General features: G+C 39.7%; 1 protein-coding gene across 1 annotated transcript in view; it reads right to left on the bottom strand.

Moving 5' to 3' along the window:
- Window positions 1-5,700: 5,700 nt before the first annotated feature.
- LOC122412070 (protein amalgam-like) overlaps window positions 5,701-22,864 on the bottom strand; it is a 248,795-nt gene continuing 231,631 nt past the window's right edge. The window contains exons 8-9 of the mRNA XM_043421347.1: window positions 17,082-17,218; window positions 5,701-6,061 (exon numbers count right to left, since the gene is read on the bottom strand). Of these exons, the coding sequence (XP_043277282.1) occupies window positions 5,964-6,061; window positions 17,082-17,218 (235 nt within the window). The 3' untranslated portion in view covers window positions 5,701-5,963. The remainder of the gene's footprint in view (window positions 6,062-17,081; window positions 17,219-22,864) is intronic.

Raw genomic sequence — 22,864 nt, 5'->3', positions numbered from 1 at the left:
GTGTGTTATAGTTCTTTTCTTATAATTGCTTCAATTGTTCGATACATTTCTATAATGAGAAATTTCGTATGTGTTTTTATTCGCATGAGTGAACTGCAATCGATTTTTCGATCGAGTATCGTTTTAGTTATACGTTTGATACGCGAATTTTGACGATGTATTCAATGAGCCGATTATCTGGTTCTTTTTTTTTCTCATCTTTTTTTAATGATATCTTTTCGATGATGATGATGATGATTATTTACTAGGCTTGCTTTGATTATTATTCATTATTTTCTTGTATTATTTAAACACGGAATTGAGTCCTTAATATATCCGTACGGAGACACTCGTTGACGTGCACTCGCAATGCTGAAAATCGCTCCTATACAATGACCACACTTCTCGCACGAATGGACGCAGTTATTAACAGTATAGCGAACGCAACAATGCTAGAAAATCTCATAGTCCTCACGCTTCTTCTCATTCCCACTACAAACAAACGAATCATACAAAAAAGCAGTGCGAAAACAATGTTTCAATTTGTTTCGCATTCCACCAACAATGAAAAACGATTCCGTTAAAAAAAACGCTTTTTATTATCAATACGTACAGTCATTCACAGTCACAACGGTTTTTCTTCTCGAATAAAAAAACGTTTACTCGCGTCTTTCGTCTGAACAAGCCCTTAGAAAATACATGTTCTTTCACATCGATATCAACCTCGTGTTATTTTTACTCGTTCACACTCGTTCTTCATTCCATTATCTTTATCCTTGAGTTCAAAGTTTAACTGGTCTTTTGTGCAAAACTCGATACGAATAAATCAAAGCAATAAGCAAACGAGTACTATTTGAAAAAAAAATCGAAGCCAACCAAATTTCAACTTAATTTTTTCTTTAAATCTTGGTTAGATTAGATGAAAAAAGAAAGTATGTCGAACGAATTCATTAACATAAGTGAAAAGAGCTGATAGGAATTCTAATACTGTCATCGATTTGTGAGCTTTCATAAAAGTTAGTTTCGTTTTCGCTGCTGTTCCATGGTGATCGTCGTGCGGTAAATGTCGTTGTCGATTGTCGGTGAACTAAAAATGTGAAATAATTTATTAAAAACGCCTTATTGAGAGATGATAATTAGCAGGGTTGTCGTTGAAATTGCAATCGGGAATGAGCGAGAGAGTGGCGAAATTTGGAAAGAAAATATAAATAAAAAGATGTAATTTGATTTTAGAGGAGCGGGAATACCCGGAGGAAATTTTGTCACGCGTAGTAATTAAATTTATCGCGGTCACCGACGTTCAATATCTGCTAACGGATTATGAACGCGTGCACCGGAGAGGCGTTGCCCGTCGAGTCGAGGGATAATGTTTGTGAGAAATTTGCGGTTTTCCTAACCGTTTTGCACCTCTGGCGAGCATGAAATATTTTGCACCTGTGGAGGTGCAATAACGCTTTTGTTATATATTATATCATACGCATATAGATTCGAGGGACTATTCACGCACACGCGCAATCATATAAATATAGATGGGTACAAAAGTGATATATATATATACGACACGGGGCATGATTTACGCACGAACCGACGTTTCGTCGTGACTCTATCGTGCGTCATTGTCACAACAATAAGCGCGCACCAAAATCCATTCAGTCAACGAACCCTCGTATTTCCTTGAGCTTTACCGATCGTTATTTATCAATGAATTGCGATCGATTACTGGCCGAGAATCGAGTGAAAACGTGGTTTGTGGCTATGACGGATAGGCGTACCTTCCGATAAATGTTATAGCCCTGTGTGGATATAGCGGAGTTTTACAAACTCAAGGCCCTTCCTTCGAACATGTTCGACTCGACATCGCCCTTCAATTCCGGAAAATAATCATTCTCCGTCCATCTTTTCCCAAATAGTCAAAGTAACGAGTTTCCATCTGTTTTAATTTCTCTGTCAATCAACCCTCCCCGAAGTAGAATGGGCACCTCTTCGAATTATTTCATTCGGAAATAATCGAATATTGATTTTTTCTTCAATAACAATCGCGTGTAAAAGTATACCAACGCAGTGCAATATCGAAATAGCCAAATGAATCGACGCTCAAAAATAAAATTTTATCGTTAATTATTGTGGTCCGGTGAAATATCATTCGCTTCGATTGTTAATGTCCATGTCCATTTCTTTTAAAAATTTCTGGCCTACAGTTTTTCTATGGATTTTATTCGGATTTTGGTTTCGCGATCTTTTTTACATTTCCAATGAGCACTTTCACTATGAAACGAATTTGAAAAAAAATTCAAATTCAAGCATGAAAATTTCAAGGCGATGATCGGCGGTTCATATCTTTTTATTATTTATTCTTCATGATTATATCTCATAAATAGGCTCCACCTGCAGATTGAACTGCCGCGTTAACGTTTCTCCTCGAAAATGGCAGACAATAAATTCAAAAAGATACAAGGGTTTATGATAATGGGGAGAATAAAGTATAAAATAATCAAGCGACACGAAATAATTTGAGTAGCCAAAAAGCTCGAGAGCTTTTGCTTTTTATAAGTTATTCACGTTGTCGCTTGAAAATGAAAGAAAATAGCTAACAAGATCACAGAGGGAGAGAAGAATCGAGAAGAGATGAAAACGGAAAGCGATTTCGAAGCGAAAGAGCAGTGGAAAAGGATGTAAAGGAGAAAGAGCATTTGGAGTGTGTACTGAAAACGAAGCAGAAAATTGAATACGGTGAGCAAACGTCGTTCTAAAACGGAACGAAAACGGAGGTCTGATGCGTCGCTTTTGCGATTTTACTGTGCCTCTTTCGCCTCCTTCGTTATCCCATGCAAAGCTTCGACATACAACGAGCAGTTCCAGATGTTTACAAGAAACTTTCAGCGAGTCTCAGCCTCTGGCCCGTCGTATATTTATACCATCGTTGAATCTATTTCGTCCAATATATTGTGCATGTGTGCATACGTAAATCTAGCTACGCTGAGTCAAACAAAACATGCTCGCTTATCGTTTCTATCTTCTCCCGGTCGGGTCGTGTTCGTGAATCATTCCAAATTCATAATCAGCTTTTTCAATTCTTTTTCGTTAAAGAAAAATCACTTCTCTTCCAATAACATTATTAGAACAATAGTTGAAAAATACTGGTGAATATGTTTGTTTGTCTTTTTTTTTCGCCTTTTTTCTGTTCGTCAATATTATTCTTTTAAATTTTACATTTGTATTAATCAAAAAATATGTTATAAAAAGAAGTGTCATCCGAAATCGATAGAAGATTCTAGAAGTAATACAAATAATAGTCCCGGAAATTAAAATCTCCGTGCTCTCGTCGGAGGGGCGGAACGAGCGTTGAAAACCCAAGTTCTTCAATTGCCCTCAGGGTTACCGTCGCTTTTGTTACATTTTTTCATGTCGATCGCGTTTACATGATTTTTCAATTATTCCGTGATCGAGAAACACCCGCGGCAAACGCCATCCCAAAACAAAAAGTAATTATTTTCATGATATGTACAAAATTCTACCTGCATTCGAGCGGAGGATCGATAAAACGGCTTCATGATCATCACCAAGTATGTCTTCGAAACATCGGTGGTGCTCAGCCAAATTGTCTATTCCATGCATGCCTGTGAGGAAAAAGGAGGGAAAGAAAATGGACGGATGGGAAAACCTAAAAACAGAGAGGAGGTGCTGTCCATGGAAAAAAGAAGAAAAGAGTGCATCTGTTCAACGACGATTTAATAATAGTTGATAAAGTTCGATCTCATAGAAAATTAAATCACACGTTTTTCCGGTTGGTGGCACATATTCCGACACATCAACCGCGGCTGTTCGATGGACGCGTTCAAGCTTCCAGCAACTATTCGTCGGATGATAATTGGAAAATTGTTGGTACGAGATGTATGTTTATGTGTATGCGTGCGTGCGTGTATGCATGCAATGTATATATAGGGGAGACCGGGGCAAAACGGGATACCTGAGGAAATATTGAACTTTTCAGAAGTTTGTGAAGCTCTGTCTATTTTTTACTCCCAAAAACTAAGAAATGTACTGGAATTCTGTTGAATTTTCAAAAAAAAAAAAAAAAAAATGCACATTGGGTGCATTTTGGGTGCATTTTACATCCGTAACCGAGTACTTTCGAGTTACCGCTGTAGGCGTTGAAAGCGATCTCAGCGCTTACAGCGCTCAAACGTACGTCGAACGCATCCTCTGTAATTCAATTCAAAATGAATGATATGAATAATAACGAAGATTGACAATGTTTATTTTGTAAAAATTTGTATTCTTTATCTACTGAATCATGGATTTAGTGCCAAAATTGTGCAGAGTAGGCACATGATTCATGTGCAGGTGTAACCACACATGATGGTCCGCGAACATATATCTGCGATTACTGTCGTAAACAGTAATCTGCGAGGCAGTAATCGCAGATTTACAAATACTTTTTGTATATCTGTGCAAAAACGTTTTCACTTTAGAAGTGATGTAAAAAAAAAAAGAAAAATCCCAAAGAAAAAAGATATTTTTGAAAAAATATGTTTCATGTTCTTTTCGGACTAGGATAAAAATTAAAAAAAAAAGACAAAAAAATTTCTCCCATTTTTCGGGTATCCCGTTTTGCCCCGGTCTCCCCTATATACACACACACACACACACATATTCGTATGGGTGTTACTGCGTGTGAACTCCAAACTGACGTCCGTCGACGTCCACGAATTCGCGCTCATAAATAAAACATTTCTCCGCTGCTGATGTGCTCAGCGTTTATGACCTATGTGAGTTTTTCCGCAAAAATGAAATGGAATTAAAAAAAAAAAAAAAATTAAGAGAAAAAATGGTGAACGAAGAGAGCGAAACAGATTTTTCCTGTGAGCAGGCTTTGCCTTTCACGCTGCATTCTAGTTATTTATTAAACGTGCATTCGTTTCGACTCATGAGCAACGCATGAAATGTCGAAATGTTCAAATAAACGACGAGCGTGAACAAACAAACGAATCGAATGAGCGTGCTATAATATATGCAGTCGAACAGATCGATAAGTCGAAAATATTACAAAGTACTTTTTTCCGTCTTATTCTTACTTCCGCTCGTCACTGACTCGTTACTCAATGGATTTCTCATTCGTACGTATTCTCGCGCTTTTTTCTAGAATTCTAGTTCCACATATTTCGCACATTCATCCGATGACATACTCAATCAATTTATCTGCGTTTTACGAAGTATTATTTATAGTTTAAATAACGTATGTTTTTCTTGTTATTTGTTTTACTCTGTTTTTCTTTAGTATTTCTCGTTTTTATCGTCTTGTAAATAATTATTTAGCGAAATTCCCGTATTCTATTGTTACGATTCCATTATTATCGATGTGTCGTTTTTCGTTTTGCTTAACTTAATTGCATCGTTTTTATCGTACAATCGAGGATTGATTTTTCCTTGTATCATGCAGTTTAATTTCCTTCTTTCTTTGGTATTATACTCAATCGAACCCATACATATTTCTTCTCGTTCGCTCGCTAAATACTTGATTATTCGTTTTTTCTCGCTTCCGCTGAGAAAATCTAATACATTTGCATCGTCCGATTTTCAATTATCACCTACGGTCATTCCAATTTTTTTTTTGCCTCCCATTCGTCACAAGTGATTATGAATCATTTATGTCGTGAGCACTTGCACGAGCCATCAAGCTCGGGGACGAGAGAAAGGGCGAGAAAATAATCACGTCAACTGTTCCGAGAACACGATATTTTTATTTTCACGCTTTTGCTCGTCACCTCTGTCGAAGTGAGGGGAAAAAAATTGCACGTTGTACCGAGACGTCAACGACGTGAGTGACGAGGGAGCGACACACGTTGATCTCCGATCGCCCGCGATTTCGGCCGCTTTTCGTCCAGCATTTCACGCCTTCGTATTTCCACGATAAATTAGGCGTTGGATACGGGAGATGCGCACCCATCGAATACTCCATCCGGAGATTCAAAGAGTCCTCATGGTCACCTTAATAGAGAGGCTGATGTCAGCATTGCCACAAGAACAAATCCTGCTCTTAACGCTTCCACGCCCCCGTGCTGCATTGCCGCTGGATTTTCTCCTGAGAACCCAACAAAGATGAGTTCAATCATTATTCGTGAACATTATTAACGATCCTGGAATGATGAACAAGATTAAACGCTGTTAAAGGATTAAATATACGCGTGATTCTATCGAATGCTTTCCATTTGGTTTTACGTTTGTTCGATTTCTTTGCCTAGCAGTGAAAAAAAAAAAAACGGGCGATGAGAACATGGGTAAATTGCGCGCGTTTTGAAAGATTTTACCGTATATCGGAAAATTCGAACGGCACGAAACAATTTCAAAAAATATACCATTTGATGGAATTGAATTTGGGCGTTCTCACCCTCGCGGGGACAACGTCAAATTCACTTTGCAATTTTTTGTTTACCAATAACGCATGACCACGTCAATGCTCCCGTTACACGCTTCATTAAACGTCGATATTGCTCGTGTACCATTTTCGGTGTGTGACTTTTTACAGGTTAATGTAGTACAGCGTACAGCAGCAACGCAATACACGAAGATTGATTACCTACGGCAGATACGTCGCACGCAGAATTATATATAAGTACATCGTGCTATCCCAAAATCTGAACCATAAATCATGCCGTTTTTTTTGTCTCTTCATATTTCCCTTTATTTTTACATAATGTTCAGCTAGTGAAACATCATCGTTTCATAGCCTCTTAATTGTGCTGTTCATTATTCGTTTTTATCATACAAGTTCAGTCGAACGAGTGTCAGCAGCTGCGGCGAGGGCAACTCGCACAATAAATTCTCAAACTCAAGAATTTCAGAATAAAAAAGTTTAAATTTGCAACATTATAAGTGAAACAAAATTCCTCAACGTTTTCAGAACCGAAGAAAACAAGAGGAGTCCTCAAATTGAATTGTGAGCAAGAATTTACTGGAAAATTATCTTCAAATTGATCGAGAATTTCATGAACAGTGTTTTATAACGAAATTTTTTTCAATCGATATTTTACAGCCCGAGAGACAAAACAAATGAAAATCACAACTGGCCATTGCTCCAAAAAATTTCGATTGAACTGATCAAAGAGTTGCTGCTGCGCATAAAATAGTACCTACCCGAATAGAATAACATGGAAATACGATATAATACGATATACGGGGAAAATTTGATTGACGTTGTATTTCATGATAGCTCCCAAATCTTTGATCAACCGGAAAGAAATTATTTGCACCAAATAATTTCGATTTAACGTTTGTTTTTCAGTTTTCCATTGGCCACTGCAGTAGATTCTCGTTTATGAATCCGAAGAACCATGTCGATACCAAAAGGCGAGATTGCTTTGGAGTTTCAGAATTTAGTCGGGTCCGCAATAGAATGCTATTGGGAAATCTCGCGCAAGCGGACAACATGGAAGCAACGCTGGAAGTATGAAGGTATAAAAAAACGGTAATATCGAAAAGAAGAAGGCCCAAGTTCAGAGGAGCTCGTTAGCTGGTTCTGGCTCTGATATATGTATAGCGATCCTATAACGATTAGATATATAAAGCGAAACGGGCGCGAAGTCTGGAGTGTTTTCACGAGAGAGGGTGAGCGTCACGAGCGAGCGAGGATTCTCGCCGCACAGAAACTCGTGGCGCGCGCTCTAATTTTTGTTTTCAAACTCCTGCCACAAAGTTAATTAATCGCGAGACACGAACAGGTCACGGGTGAACCTCGAAAGTCCTGGATTGCCACCTACCCACACAAACACACACAAGCACATTCGATAACATCCATACGAGTGAATACGTACAAGTTGCTTTTGTAGCGAAGCGCAATGTGAGAATAGTACGTCCGCTAGCCCGGTCCAACCCAAAGCAAACTTTGCAGAATGAGGTCCAGTCCGAAACAACAGAAAGAGAAATAACAAAAAAAAACGAGAAATAGGGAGAGGGGGAGAGAGAGAGAGAGAGTTTGCGCTGGTCACGGACTTTAAATCCCACGGGAATATAACTCATTCGATTCTCCACGTGCAACCATTCGCGGTTGTCCCGGTAGACTCTGGAGTAGAGGGAAGAGGAATAAAAAAACATAAAACACTCGTGACACGCGAAATATTCGCGTCTGGAATTTTCGACTATTCTTGTGTATATACCCCACATTCAGACACACACACACGGTTATATATATATTATATATTTTATACTATACGCGAATATGTATGACTACACATATGGTATATTATTCGGTAAAAACTTGTTCAGCATGGAGAATATGGATACAGACAGGCAATGGGGCCGTTCGTTCTAATACGAAGCCCGCTTTATTCGTCAAGCGTTCCATTTTCTATCTCTAACCAACACGATTTCACAAGGATCGAACCTTTGTATTCAATGTCTAAATCAATACCGATGCGAATTATTCAACCGGGATCCTGGGATAATTAAAAACTTACTCATAGGGAGGTGATTCAAGATTAAATATTTACATTCTCTATTGATTTCTATTGCAGCTTTCGAGTATTCAATTCATTCCCGTTGGCATACCGACTGCGGAAAAAGGTGGATAATATTATGATTATGAATCCCCATGACAGATGCCGATAACGAAATTAACACGAAATATGACATGTGCGCTATTGAAAAGAAAAAAAAAGAAAACAGCACAGCATAACGAAAATTGAGTCATTACGTGAAATATCCAACAGACATCTGCTAAAGAAAATATTTTTTTCTACGGCATTGTTTTCATCGGAAGAGACTAAAAAACTATATGTAACCATGGAGAAACATATAAAGGGCAAAGAAAATTCGAGCCAAGTCGAAGATCGTATTGTTCGACAGACGAGTAAAGGTAGATACAAAAGTTTTCCGAAGGTTGGCATTTCCGAAGAAAAAATGCGACCGATTTGATTTGTACCGAGGCATAGCGCGGCTGGAGATGAAACGGGAGCGTGGATGTCGAAAGGTACAGAGGAACTTCCGGCGGATCGTAATCGACTGCTCGATTTGAATCCGGTTAGTTCGAAGCCTGCACAATAGGCCGTTGATCGAAGGACCGGGAAAACGACGAAAGCGCGTTGCACGCGGTCGCCACCGTCAACGCCGCCGGACGAACGTTCAAAAGATGAATGAGCCAGACGATCGGCTTGCTGGAAACATAGCTTCGTCCTGCTGCGGCAATCGATAATTCTCACTCACTCCCTTCCTTCCTTCCTTCTGTTCTTCTCGTTCCATCATTCTCTTTCTCTCGTACGATTCTACATACCGGTATAGAGAAGTTTCCGGTTACGATTCGCAACCGCGATGCGAACGAGAACACGTTATCCTCCCGCTTCGATAACGTCTCCCCACCCCTGTACAGTTGCGCGACGTTAAACTCGTATAAATAATCATGTCGATACACGTACACATTATCTACGCATACGTATATATACGTGTATACGGGATCACTGCCATGCAATTTGATCGTTTCTGATGTCGTCAACCGGGATATGTGCATCTCACCGTACTTTGGCGGCGTGCCGACATCCTGTGCCGTAAACTCTCTTTCCCCTTTGCTCCCTCTTCCCATTGTCCCTCTATCTCTTATTCCAAGTTCGACTCTCAGCCACCCGATTAAATGCCGCATTCGATTTATTTACGATCTTCCTCCTCCACCATCATTCACGCGTCAAATCGCTCGGACATTTCTAATTCTTAGCAGAATCCGAATCTCCGGATACCAACTTTAGCGGAAAACAGCTTAACCAAAACGTGTTTATCAAATTACAAATCTATCGAATTTTCTCAGAATATTAACATCTCGATAATCAGCTTTAGAATCATCATATGCCCCTGGATTCAATCGAATGATTCGATTTCTCTATTTTTTTTTTTTTTTTTTCGTTCGATTTCGAGAACATGGACCTAATTATTTTGTCGTCAACTAGCATATTTGTGGGCTTTATCCATCGTGGGAACTCCTCGACATGCGTTACAATTTCACACGTACAACGTTCAATAAGAGTTGGATATCTGAAATGGTTTGTTTAATGTTTTCTTCTGAAGAAGTTTTTCCTTTTGAACTATGAGTACGACATTGGCTGGTATAGCGAATACATATCTACTGAATGTTCGAAGTGGTTGAAGAGATAATCGGAACGCACCTAATCAGGAAAAAGGATAGCAGAGTTCCTGGTCATCGGCTGGGTTATCGGGGCTAACGTAACTGGGTAACGCGCCGAGATGAGGCTGGCCCGTGGCCAATGAACCCTCCGCGATTACGATTGTTTAGTGCCAATGATAACGGTCAACTTTCACCGGAGGGCCTGGTCGGATCGTCCAGAATACGATTGTCGAGTTTCTGACTTCCTGGTCTGGTTATCAAGAGAGTTTATCGGATCATGAGAAGATGCATGATAGGGGTGTAGAGGGAGAGCGAGAGGGAAAGCGTATGGTCGATTTGCAAATCGAGCAAATCCACCAGAGATCCGGGTTCAAAGCTGGTTCACCAACATTCATGAAAATTTCTCCACGACATTAAATAAATTCCAAAAGCCCAAACAAAGGCTGGACTGGTCGATATTCCCATCGCATAAGATTGCCTTGTTCTGACGCCGTAATAGCAACGGTAAAACATTCAGAACTGCTTAGAAAATTTTGCAGTAGACGATCGACAATTATCGAAACTAGCCAAAATTTTTGCATTCATCCGTGTTTAAGCGAGCTTCCATTTGAGTGTTGAATGGAAAAACAAACGATAAATATTCAAAGCATGGTGATCGTGGATGTATTTGCAAGCGCATTAACTCACTTCTTATCCACACAACGTTGACATACAAACTGTACGATAATTCACAAGAGAGAAGGATCCGGTTACGGTTGAGGGTTCGTAGCGGACTAACCACGGCGGTCATATCTCCCCCACCTATCGTTTTGCGCTGGCGGGTCACGTGCAAAAAAGGCCGTATGCAAATTGAGCTGTCAAGCACCCTTGGGAGATTCCTTCTGCGTATTATACATGACCGTATGGAAGCGGGACAACGCTGGAGCAGCCTCCTCTGTTAACTACGTCTCGCGAGAAGAGCTTTGCAAACTCCTCACGCTTGTAGTACGCGCGGGATAGGTAAGCTTGGTGGAGTGGGTGGTGAGGTTCACATGGAAACCCCTTTCGACCCTGCCCCGATCCCCACCCCCTTCTCTATCTATTCCTTCTATCGCAAGTCCACCAACGTGAGCTCTCTTCCTCCCCCTCTCTCTCTCTCTCTCTCTCACTCCATTTCTATATTCTCTTCTCAGCAGCGTCCTCAGACTAGCCCATACATAGCATACACCGAGCCAGACCGAGTGTGCGATGAACAGAGAACTACTTCTGCGTCTGGTGGTGCACTGGTAAAGCTGCTGCTTTTGCAGAGTCCCCCACTCCCCGGCTCTCCGCTGAGAGGCAACGGAGTCAAACGCGTAGAGAGTTCCAACAAGCGAGAAAGAGAGAGTTTCGAAAGCAGCAGGCTCCGCCGGTTCGGGAGGGAGTAAAGGGTAGTCAAGAGAGGAACCCAAGGAGCTTGAACCTGGGTTATTAATGGCCGAGGCGTGACACCTCACGAAATAACCTCCCTAACTCCGACCTACCGCGCGAGAAAAGGACTACCGGTATAAATGACGGAGCGAAAGAATGAGTAGGAGGAATGGCTCAGCCGAGCGGTCGAGAGTCTCTCTTCTCCTATCTTCATTGACCTCACCTACTGGCTTGTCTCTTCGTCCGGGGCGTTAACTGGGCCAAGAACTACTTATTTTTCAAGAACAGGGACAATCGCCACCTCCGTGTTTCTCTTTGGCTACTAATTCTCGTGCCCTCCACCCTGTCTTTTACCAACGGAACCTCCTATTAGTCTTTTCTTCATTCTCTTAATGAAAGTTTTGATGAATAATAATAATGAAACCCACCAATCTTTGAATGAAGCTTCCGTTCCTCATTCGCTTCAGTGTCATCATGCTCACAAGAGACATTCAAGTTTATTTCAGTTGTCAAATTCCAATCATCAATATCCAAGAACATGCCGAACGAATGCTCACCATATAAATGATTCGCACTGAAGAATCCGCAGAATCAACAATGATCAAAAAGTTACCGGCATCAGTAGGGAGGGGGAGAAAGGAGAGAGAGGAAACCATTCGTGCATAGTCTTTTCGAAACCGCAACGTTGACTTTCCACTGACTCGGAGTATTCGGAAAAACAGGGGTAAGAAGAAGATGAAAAATAGGAGGGCCAAATCAATATGGATTTAAGAAAGATACTGGTTAGTATAATAAGATATAATAAGACTGTAGGACAACGAACGCAGTTGAGAATCTTTTTTCTCCACAAACATGGAGAGAGTAAGTGGATGTGAAATACATGGCCCAAGGGGCTTTCTGTATACACATAAATGAATAGCTACATACGTCCGCCAAAATATGCATATATATATATTATTCTCGTTGCACTTCAGAGGGTTGGAATCGCACGGAGAGATAGCACCGAGTAATGGGGCTCTGCTCTTCCTTGGGTCACATCTAATTAATAACTGCGGCATATCACGACAAGTAATGTACGTTAATTGCAAAAAAAAATTGTGTCAAGGTATGCTCGAGCATACGGATCCGATGGAGAGGGAGTAAAGATACCCCACAGTTTCTCAAATTCTTTTTCAGTTTCTCCCTCTCACCTTCGTATTATTTTCTCTCTTGTTCCTTTATCATTTCACAGGAGTGGAACAAGATTTGACAAATATGATGGAATCACACCCATTCCGTAGGATTCTACAACATTTTTGTTACTTTCTTATATCCTGATATAGTCATATACGGGAGACCGGGGCAAAACAGAATACCTAAGGAAATATTGAACTTTTCAGAAGTTTGTGAAGTTCTGTCTATTTTTTACTCCGAAAAACTAAGAAATGTACTGGAATTCTTTTCAATTTTCAAAAAAAAAAAAAAAAAAAATTCCGAGACAAAACGGGATACCCCTCAAAAACTCATGAAATTTTTTTTTACTACGATTTTAATTCAATGCACCCGTAAACGAGTGCTTCCGACTTACCGCTGTAAGCGTTGAAAGCGATCTCAGCGTTTACAGCGCTCAAACGTAAGTCGAGCGCACCCTGTGAGCGTTCTCAGTGCTTACAACGCTCTAACGTATGTCAAACGTGCTCAGCGCTCACAACGCTAACTTGAACGCACTTCGATTTGCACTGATCGATGCAAAAAAAAAGGACTGGCGATATAAATAATAATGAAGATTGCCAATGTTTATTTTGTAAAAATTTGTATTCTTTTCCAGCACCGAATCATGGATTCAGTGCCAAAATTGTGCAGAGTGGGAACATGATTCATGTGCAGGTGTAACCACACATGATGGTCCGCAATCGGTTAATCTGCGAGGCAGTATTCGCAGATATACAAATACTTTTTGTATATCTATGCAAAAACGTTTTCACTTTGGAAGTGATGTAAAAAAAAGAAAATTTGAAAGAAAAAACGAATTTTTTGAAAAAAAAAACCAAAATCTAAAAAAAACAAGATATTATTGGAAAAAATATGTTTCGGGCATATTCTTTTCGGGCAAGTATAAAAATTGAAATAAAAAGACAAAAAAATTTCTCTCATTTTTCGGGTATCCTGTTTTGCCCCGGTATCTCGTTTTGCCCCGATATCCCGTTTTTCCCCGGTCTCCCCTACGGTATAAGTTTGCTTTACGGGACGATGTAACGGTGCTGTTTACATGGTCATTACAAAAAAGTGCTGAAATGTAAAAAAAAAATTCATAAATTCTACACAAAAAATTCAATCCTTCGTGAAACTTTTCTTTATGAAAACATTACGATGTTATTTTTCTTTTTCTGATGCGTGAAATATAATTTCAGAACAACACGATAGAAATATTAAAGTAATTTTAATTGTGTATAAGAATAACGTAAACAAAGCCAAAGTACCGCCACCACTAAGATGCGCTGTCGTTGGCATTGGGGATGTTGTACTGCTCAAAATAAGTCGCATCACAAGTCCCAAAACAACCTCAATGGAATAGTCTTTAGAACGCGACACGTTTCGTTGAGCGAGATTGTGTGTTGGGCGCAAAATTAAAATAAGATCAGAGGAAAGGGTAATTGGAGAATTGTAAAGAGCAAACCGGTAACGATCCTGCCAGGATGTAAAGTTTCCCACTCTGTGTAGGAGCAACGAGGAATAATGAACTCCAGCGAGAAGGAAGGGCGGGGGAGGGGGGGATAAGTTGTTTACAATTTGCAAGGGATCGGAAAATAACGCCAACGCAGCGTTTTTTCCTCGTTCGTCGCAAGATTTTCTCGACTTCGGCTAAAGGAGTTTGCATTTTGACGATGAATGCTTTCTCCTGCCCTCATACACCCTTAATGTCAAATTACCCTTTCTCTCTCTCTCTCTCTCTCTCTTTTTCTCTCAGCTGTTTGTGTATATAGATTCATGCCAAACCTCGTACCCCATGTATCAAACGAGAAACTACTTTTGTATTCGCAGCTCGAGTTTTGACTACGTGTCAAATGAACTTATATCGTATGAAATACATCGTTGTAATAATATTGCCAACTATCATACTCAAAAGTATTACGTTACTTCATGCTCATGTACACAAAACTACATCTCTCTTCCTCTCTCTATTTTTCTTCATTATTTCTTATTGCAACTAAAACTGGATCGTAGAATTAGCCTTGAAAGGCGCTTTTACGGCTAATGTCTTCACGATAGAATAAGATATCACAATAACCGTAATCTCTCTTTCTCTCCCCTTCTTAACCCCCCCCCCCCCCCCCTCTTTCTATCTATTCAGTTTAGTCTAAAAAATATACTGACATTATATACGAACTCTCTATCGCGATTGTCGCATTTCGTACAAATGCCCAAAACAATTCCAGTGGAGCGCCCCTTTTTTATGGCAGTATCAGCAGAGATGTATTTTTTTCTTTTCACTCCAATTTTTTTTTCTCGTGACAAAGTTTACAAGTGTTACAAGTTTCTGATTCGAAGTTTCTCCATTTTTCTATGGCCCCGATACCTTGAGGCGCAGGAGTTTTGCTACACGATACTCAGTGTCACAATGATGATGATATTATGATATATATATTGAACAAACTCGGGGAAGACTTTACGTGTCCCGTTAATACACATAGATGTATGTATGTAAACGGAATATAAATCACAAGAAAGTAGAGGCACGTAAAATGGCAAAAGTAAGGTCTTATGCAAACTCAGTACTTGCTTTCATTCCGTGGAGAGAAGAAGGTAAGGAGAAATATAAAATCCCTGTCAGACCCAATAGACCATCGTAAATAATGCAAAAAGTCTACTAGTGCGATCTTCCCACCATATTCGTAACGACAAAAAGCAAAATATAGATTCCCCTCCGTGATCCTGGTATTCCTCGGTACTACGCTGTTTATTTTTCTCTTTCGAGTGCTCCGAAGTTGACGTGTTTTTTTTTTCGCGTCGAATTAAGAAATAATCATGCATCTGCTTCATTATCCTGGGATTTGAACTACATCAACGAACGTTGTAATAACTCACATGGATTTCAATTTCTGGAACAGAAGTAGAGACATCTTCCATGGCGGAGAGAGAACTCATTAGTCGATGCGGTATTCCATATGTGAAGGCTATAGAAATTCACCTTGATTGTTGAACTATGAGAACAATCCACCGGAAAAGGGCACCATATATGCATGCAGCTAATGGAACGGGGAAAAAGCGCGAGCGAGCACTACTACATGGTGCAGTAAATCTCGAGAGCACAGGTCACTCCAGAATCAGAAAAAAATCGGTATACCTGGAAATTTTGTTTCAGCAAATCTATGAAATTCATCGAAATTCTGTGGACGAATGGGAGTATAAATTGACAAAAAGAATCGCTTGGATCCCGGTGACATTTTTATGGAAAAGTTTTCACATTCGTAAAGAAATCGCGTACAATTTTAAACCTGAAACCAAAATCCATAAGTTTTGAATTCTCTGTTAGAATAAACAGGGAAGAACTTAAAAATTATAAACAGGAAAGGAGGCAAAAATTCAAATTATGGAATAATTCGTTTCGTTACCCTCGGATAGAATAGACAAAAAGAAAGGTTTATTGGGCTGAATTTAGATTTGTTTATTTAGATTTAAATATGAAGCTATTTTTTTTCTCGGTTTAGAGTGGTGGCCCGATTCTTTAAAAGAAACGGGAGATTGAGAGGAAAAATACGAATGAAACAAAGATGATAAGAGATGAAAAAAGGGATATAGAAAGAGGAAAAAGAAGAAATGACCGAAAGAATTATAAGATGGGAAAGTTAAAGAGCCATAGGGACAGGAAGAACTTTGGAAATGTCCAGATATACATGGCGGCGATTGTTGCCAATGTATACGCATTCGACTGAAATGTGGGCGACGATCCGGGCATGTTAATTGTAATTAAGCGCCCTGGCAGAAGCGCAATGCTGGTCGACCGACTGCCAACGTTTCTCTTGGTCTCTCTCGGTTCTCTATTGCCATTGGCTATACGGGTTGATGGGGCCACAATATTCTCGTGAATGCAAAGCGCTCTAAGCCTCGTACAAGAGAAATTGGGCAATTCATGGCGTCTCTTAGCGTGAGGAACTTATTGCACGGAATAGTGGACATCTGTTGTAAAGTGTGTACGGAAATTACCACGAATGCTGTTAAAGTAATAATTATGGTGTTTCCTCGCTACACTCGCCATCGAGTACCGCCTCGAAAGGGCAGAAAAGTCACTTTATAGTTGTTTTGTGATTCGATAAAAAAATAAATAAAAAAAAACTCACAGAGTATTTGATTCTCATCAGTTTCGAGCAAGTCTTTTATTCTCTCTAAAAGCGTTCAATTTGTAACACAGTGAGTTAATATTTCGCCCTACTATGAAAATGAAGCTTTTGTAATTGGCAACTCATAATTTGATGAAACATGAGAAAATTTACTAAATAATTTCGATAAAGTATTGTGGTGTCGTGCTAATCGCAAATTCATACGCGATGATTATCTTGATTACTAATTAAGAAAAAGAAGAAGACGAAAAAGTCAAATTGACTTGATACGTTTTAATGCGCCGACTTACCATTAAGGACGTGGACGGAGATAGTAGTAGCAGCAACGTTAACTGCTGAACAGCTATAGTTGCCACTATCTTTCTTGTTTGCGTTTGCGATGTAGAGCCTCGAAACGGCCCCGCCGGAACCCATATCTGTCTTGACACTGTAACAAAAGTAAGAAACATTTCATATAGGCACATGGGTAGGAATTCGAATACAATAACGGGAGAAAAATATCGTGAAAAATTGAATTTAAGAAAAGTCAACTTGAAAGAATCTAAAAAATTTCGTGTCATTGGTACTCCGCATTTCAGGAACAAAGTTGTTTTTCTAATTGCATAAGTATATGTAAAAGTACAACTGAATTTGTCGATTCCTTTCCAAAGCATGAGTATGAATAATTATATATTCCTTAAGAAGGATAGTCGAGCATATTGTATATCAGGCTTTCTCGATGAAATCTGCTTCCGTCACAGTTCTCGCTCCTACGCGAGGAAGGACAAGACAGAGGCGAGCTATGATTGAGACAATAGCCTCAAGCGTTCCAACGATATGCCCCGCGAGAGCGGATAACGGGAGTAATCCCGACGGTTGTCCGCGACAACAGATGTAGACTGAGTGTTCTGTGGCCAGTCCCGACAGCCAGAGTGGATAACCACGCAATGCATTAGATTACCGGATATACATGAGAGAAGCACCACCGACGGATCCACAAGGGCGCATGGAGTGATCGGGAAGGAAATAGTCAAGGCATTCGTAAGCAAGCAAAGCTTACGAATTCGAAGTAGCCCTCTGTGCTGATGCCCGGAGGGTAAATCAGCAATCATAACCAATTCGAAAACTTTCAAACCGCGATGAAGCGATAAGAAAAATACAATAAAAAAATTCAAATTCGCATGGCACACGGTCACTTTGAAAACATTGCTCCAGGACCCGATGTTTCAATTCAAGATGTTTAATGTATGTGTGGAAGAAGGGAAAAATTTTATGGCCAAACGTTTTTCGAGAATCGTTACGCGCGATTCGCCACGTGGATGCTTAACAAAAAAAGGTAAATCTGTCAATGCTTGGGGAAGAATCTGTAATATTGGAGAAAGGTCAAAATTTCATTTTAAATTGCTCGGTAAAGTTTCGAGATGTCGGAGGCAGTATAATAAGAGTAGAAAAAATCCGGGTAAATAAGTATAGAGCCAAGAAATCGTATTTCTTGCAAAGATAGGTACGTCACATTTTTCTGTTTGCTATTTTCTTCACGTTTTGGTTCCCTTCATTTTCGTGAATTTTCACTGCGGGTGCACACGCATATGTCTATATAGATCGTAGTACGGGTTTGGAATCTATACAAGACGAGGGATATCTTTCGCTCTCTCATTCCTTTTTCCCCCTATGCTGCAAAGGGTGGAGCAGCACACCATCGGATACTAAAAGCACTTGTTGCCCTGTTATCGTTACTCTTGGGTGCGCACTTTCTTTGCCTGCTTCCTCTTTTCCTCTCTTATTATACCCTGCCTAAGAGTAAGACACAAAAAAAGGGTATGAAGAAGAGAGATAATATATGCAGATAAGAGCCAACTATAGTTTTCCTAAAAAGGAACGTCTCCGCGAAAGTTTCTCACTTGTCTACCTTCGGTTTGTGAAAATTCAGGTTGTGACGAATCATTGAAAAATAATGGCAAAACAAATCTAAAAATCTCAATAAACAGATCCAAATTTTTAAAGTAAGGGAGACAACTTTGAAGAAGTTTTTTAAATCCTCACATTCGTCACGCTCCAAATAGTATGATGATGCATTAAAATGTTCTTTCGTCACGTTTCTTACGAGCTCCATTATTTTTGTTTCGTTTTTTTTATTATTTCTTTCAAATCCGCCACTCGTTCTTTCCCTTGTTTTTTTTTCCAACACCACTCCCTCAGAGCGAAAAATTAATTCAAAGGAAAGTTTTTTTGCGCAAAACTGAGACTTCGTTAAGTAGACTTGAGCAAGAATTTCTATCGCACTCCGACACCGCCAACCTAAGTAGCTTATTTTGAATCAAAGCAGAGAATTTGCGCACTTCCCCCCCCCCCCCTCCGCTCCCCCTTCCGTCTCTCCAACTTACGAGAACTGAAGCGAAAATTCTTGAAAATGTCTGCTTCCCACATGAAAGATAGTGAATGCCCCCCACGAGATTACGAGCTTTAATTAATCAAGCAGGGCAGGAAAGTTTGTTGGCGACGATACCACCAACGAGGCTTCACAAGTTCCACGAGAAAAGATTCGACCCATGTGTATAAACGTCAGCGTAAAAGAAAATCTAAAAGTTTCCATTGAAGTGAAATTTTTCATTGTTTTTATTAATTCATAATGTTCGAATCAAATGAGCATATAGGGGAACATGGGGCAAATTGAACTTTTAAGAAACTAAGACAAATTCATTAATGAGCACACGGTCTTTCACTTGTATTTGAGTCCCAAAACTGACTACCATCGCTAATTTTTCAAATTTCGAAAAGAAAAAATTTCGGGGCAAAACGAACTCGGCCTCTGCGAAGCAAAAAAAAATTATAAAAATATATTTCTCGCAATACAGCCGTTGGAAATGACTGCTCCCGGATGTAATGCAAGCTCTGGCATACGAGAAAAGAAATAGGACCCCCTCGAGCCCATTTATTGGATGCACGAGAGGAAAAAATGGGGTTAAGTCGCAGATCGCTTCTAAACCCATTTTTTGGTGACATGTGAAACATGAACTTGGAGTTCACTGCGCCAGGGTATAAACGATATTTCAATTATCTTTAGGTTTTGAAACAGATTCCCGTTCCCCGTAGGTCGGATTTCGTGAAAAACGATTTGTGGGGCAAAACGAGCTCAGCCTCAGAGAGGCATAAAAAATCCGAAAATTGCATTTTTCACAATCAACGCGTTGGAAGCGACGGCGTCCGCGCGTAAGACGAGCTCTGCTATGTGAGAAAAGAAATGGGACCTCCTCGGGCCCATTTATTTCATGTCCGAGACGAATAAATGGGTTAAAGTCGCGGATTTTTTCACCAATTTCTTATAACATGAAAAAAATTAACTCCAAATTCACTGCACCAATATATAAATCATGATTCAACTATGTTTATGTTCTAAATCAGTTTTCTCGTTCCCTCTTTCTCGAATCTCGTAAAAAAAAAATGTGGGGCAAAACGAACTCAGCCTCTGGGAGGCATGAAAAATCAAAAAATTAGTTTTTTCGCAATAAAGACGTTGGGATGAATTCAATTTTTTTCACCGTGGATTATATTTCATCCGGAGACGGATGAATTGTATCATTACGATTTCTGTAGAAAACAATTCCAATGAATTCAATTTTCTTTGTTTCTTACATTGTTCATCATTTCATTTAAAAAATAAGGGAATTCAAGAATTAAAGAATTTTTCGTAGTTCAGAAAATTTTGCCTCTGCCCTGTGCCCATTGTGGTTTCGAAAAGAAAAAAAAAACAGGAAATTTTAATATTAAACTTTTCGCTTCGAGTCGTGTTCGTTTTGCCCCGGATTTCGCGATCACGGGGCAAAACGAACACGGTGTTCGTTTTGCCCCGTGTGTTCAATTTGCCCCATGTTCCCCTACCCCGCGAGCCTGATACGGCGTATTTAAGTAGAAATTATTAAGTAAAATATTGGAGTAGAAAGCTTGTGCGAATCCTGCTGCACTCTTGTACGCCTAAACAAGTATAGATGGTTTTCAAATGCGTTTCCATTTCATCGGGTGAATATTGTCAATGCGAATTTTCTATAATTTCAAGCGAACATACACATTGAACAAATCATGTTCTGATGCTATTTCGTTTGTAAATAATACTCATGATAATAATGCATGATCGAGGACAAAATAATCTTGTATCAACGGCAGCGAAGAGAAACTTAATCACAAGTGCGCAACAAATGCCTTTCAGTAAAACACAGAGGATGTTATCAGCCTGCTTTTCCGGTTGCAAGCTCTTTACATACAACCCCCGTCCCTTTTCGAGTTTCGAGTCCTTTGCTTTCTCTTGCTGCAGTAATCGCGGAACACGCCGTTTACCTAAATGCAACATGTGTACAGGATCTTTCAAAACTGCGATCTTTCCGAGCGTAAATTAAGCTTGTAATTTTGTTGCCCTCCGCCGTTGAATTAACGAAATCAAGTGAATCAAACCCGTGTGAACCAGTTTCAGTCAGCAATGACGTTCGACTTCGAGTGACAACCACTCCCCGGAACATGCAGCATGATTTATATGAAAAACACAGCAGCTACTTGGAGCTTGGGTTGAGAACGTTTATTTATTTATTTATTTTTTAATTATTATTATTTTTTACGACGTCATCGATTGTGATGAAACGACGCCCTATCCAAATGTATAGACGGAGAAAGTTGCGAGCGTGCGGAACACTACGGCAAGGGCGTTGTCCCGCTGCTTGGTAGATTGGTAGACTGTTGGGACGATTCAACTCACGGAGCTTTCGTGAGTGCCTCGTTAAACGGAATCGTCGAACCATAAGTACAATCACTACGAATAGACTGTTATGAGGTAAGTAGTGTTTCAGCGGGGAGGTATTTCCATTGCTACCAACTTTTCTGGGGTAAGTCTTAACGCCCGCAGGAATATTCCATTGTTCTCGCTGCATTTTTCATCCATTATAGTTAGATGAAATGAACGTTATCGGATTCATCTTGTATCATTTGGAAAACGAACAATTCTGCGAGGCTTGCTGAATATCGAATATAAAAACGCAATGGGACAAATGTAACGAGAACCGACAGTTGTAAAAAAAAAAAAAGCGAAAAGAAAGTTAAAGCGAAAACTAGCCAATCAAAAAAAAAATGTAAAAATATGAAGAAGAGGAAACAAGTTGAAAAGAACAAGGTTGAAAAAAATGTTAGTGGCAGGAAATGTACGATATGAAATAAGTAGTTTTTTTCCAAATGAGTTTCTATTTTTCAGCCATGACGACGTTGCGCACGAATACTCTACGCACATTGGTTTCGGCACAATTTTTAAAGACTATCGAAACAAGATTTTTCAATTCTCCTTCTAAAGTCTGCCAGCTGCATTGAGTTTTGTTGTCATGGAAGAATCAAGAGCAAAGAGTACAATGAATGTACGCGTCGGTGTAATATAATGTGCGCTCGGTCACAATACAGCACAAAATATGTGGGTGCCTTTTTAGAAAGTCAGGAAACGATGTGAACACACACGTTTCAGGTCGTTCGATGAAAAAAAAAAAACAAAAAAAACCGACAGCAGGACTGAAACGTTTATTTCTGTACTGTTGAAAATCGTCTACCCTCTGCTTCGCTCCTATTACATTAAATGTTCCCCCTACTCTTGACGACGCGTCATCGAATAACGAAATGGAGTCAACGCAGAAGCTTCTCCAGCAAATGAATAATGATTTTCGAGCGTTTTCCTTTTATTCGTAGATTCATTATTTACGATTACATTTTTTCGAGGTCTTCGCAATGATAAAGTTGAAAAAAAAAGAAAGAAACAGAAAAACGTGAAGATGAGGCAAGTGTAACGATAGGAAACCTGAAGATGAGAGTATTCATCTTTCTTCGTGAATTGATTTTAACGCGTGCAGAGTTCGTCTTCCGGATTTGATGGCAAGCGCTAGTATAATTGATGGTTCGCTGGCACGTTACAATAAGGAGAAGATGACTGGCGTAAGATTCCACAAGAGCGATATATAATGAATCGTATTCCATTACAGTTACGAGCACATAAAGTCTGCTAACCGAATAGAAACGAGAGAATGAACGTGCGATAGATATCGAAAAATCAAGACATACACTTTGTCGGAAA

The sequence above is a fragment of the Venturia canescens genome, chromosome 6, assembly GCF_019457755.1.
Source record: "Venturia canescens isolate UGA chromosome 6, ASM1945775v1, whole genome shotgun sequence".
In the NCBI taxonomy this organism is placed as follows: Eukaryota; Metazoa; Arthropoda; class Insecta; order Hymenoptera; family Ichneumonidae; genus Venturia; species Venturia canescens.
Note: the sequence above shows the minus strand (reverse complement) of the source record. Positions and strands in the feature narration are given on the sequence as shown.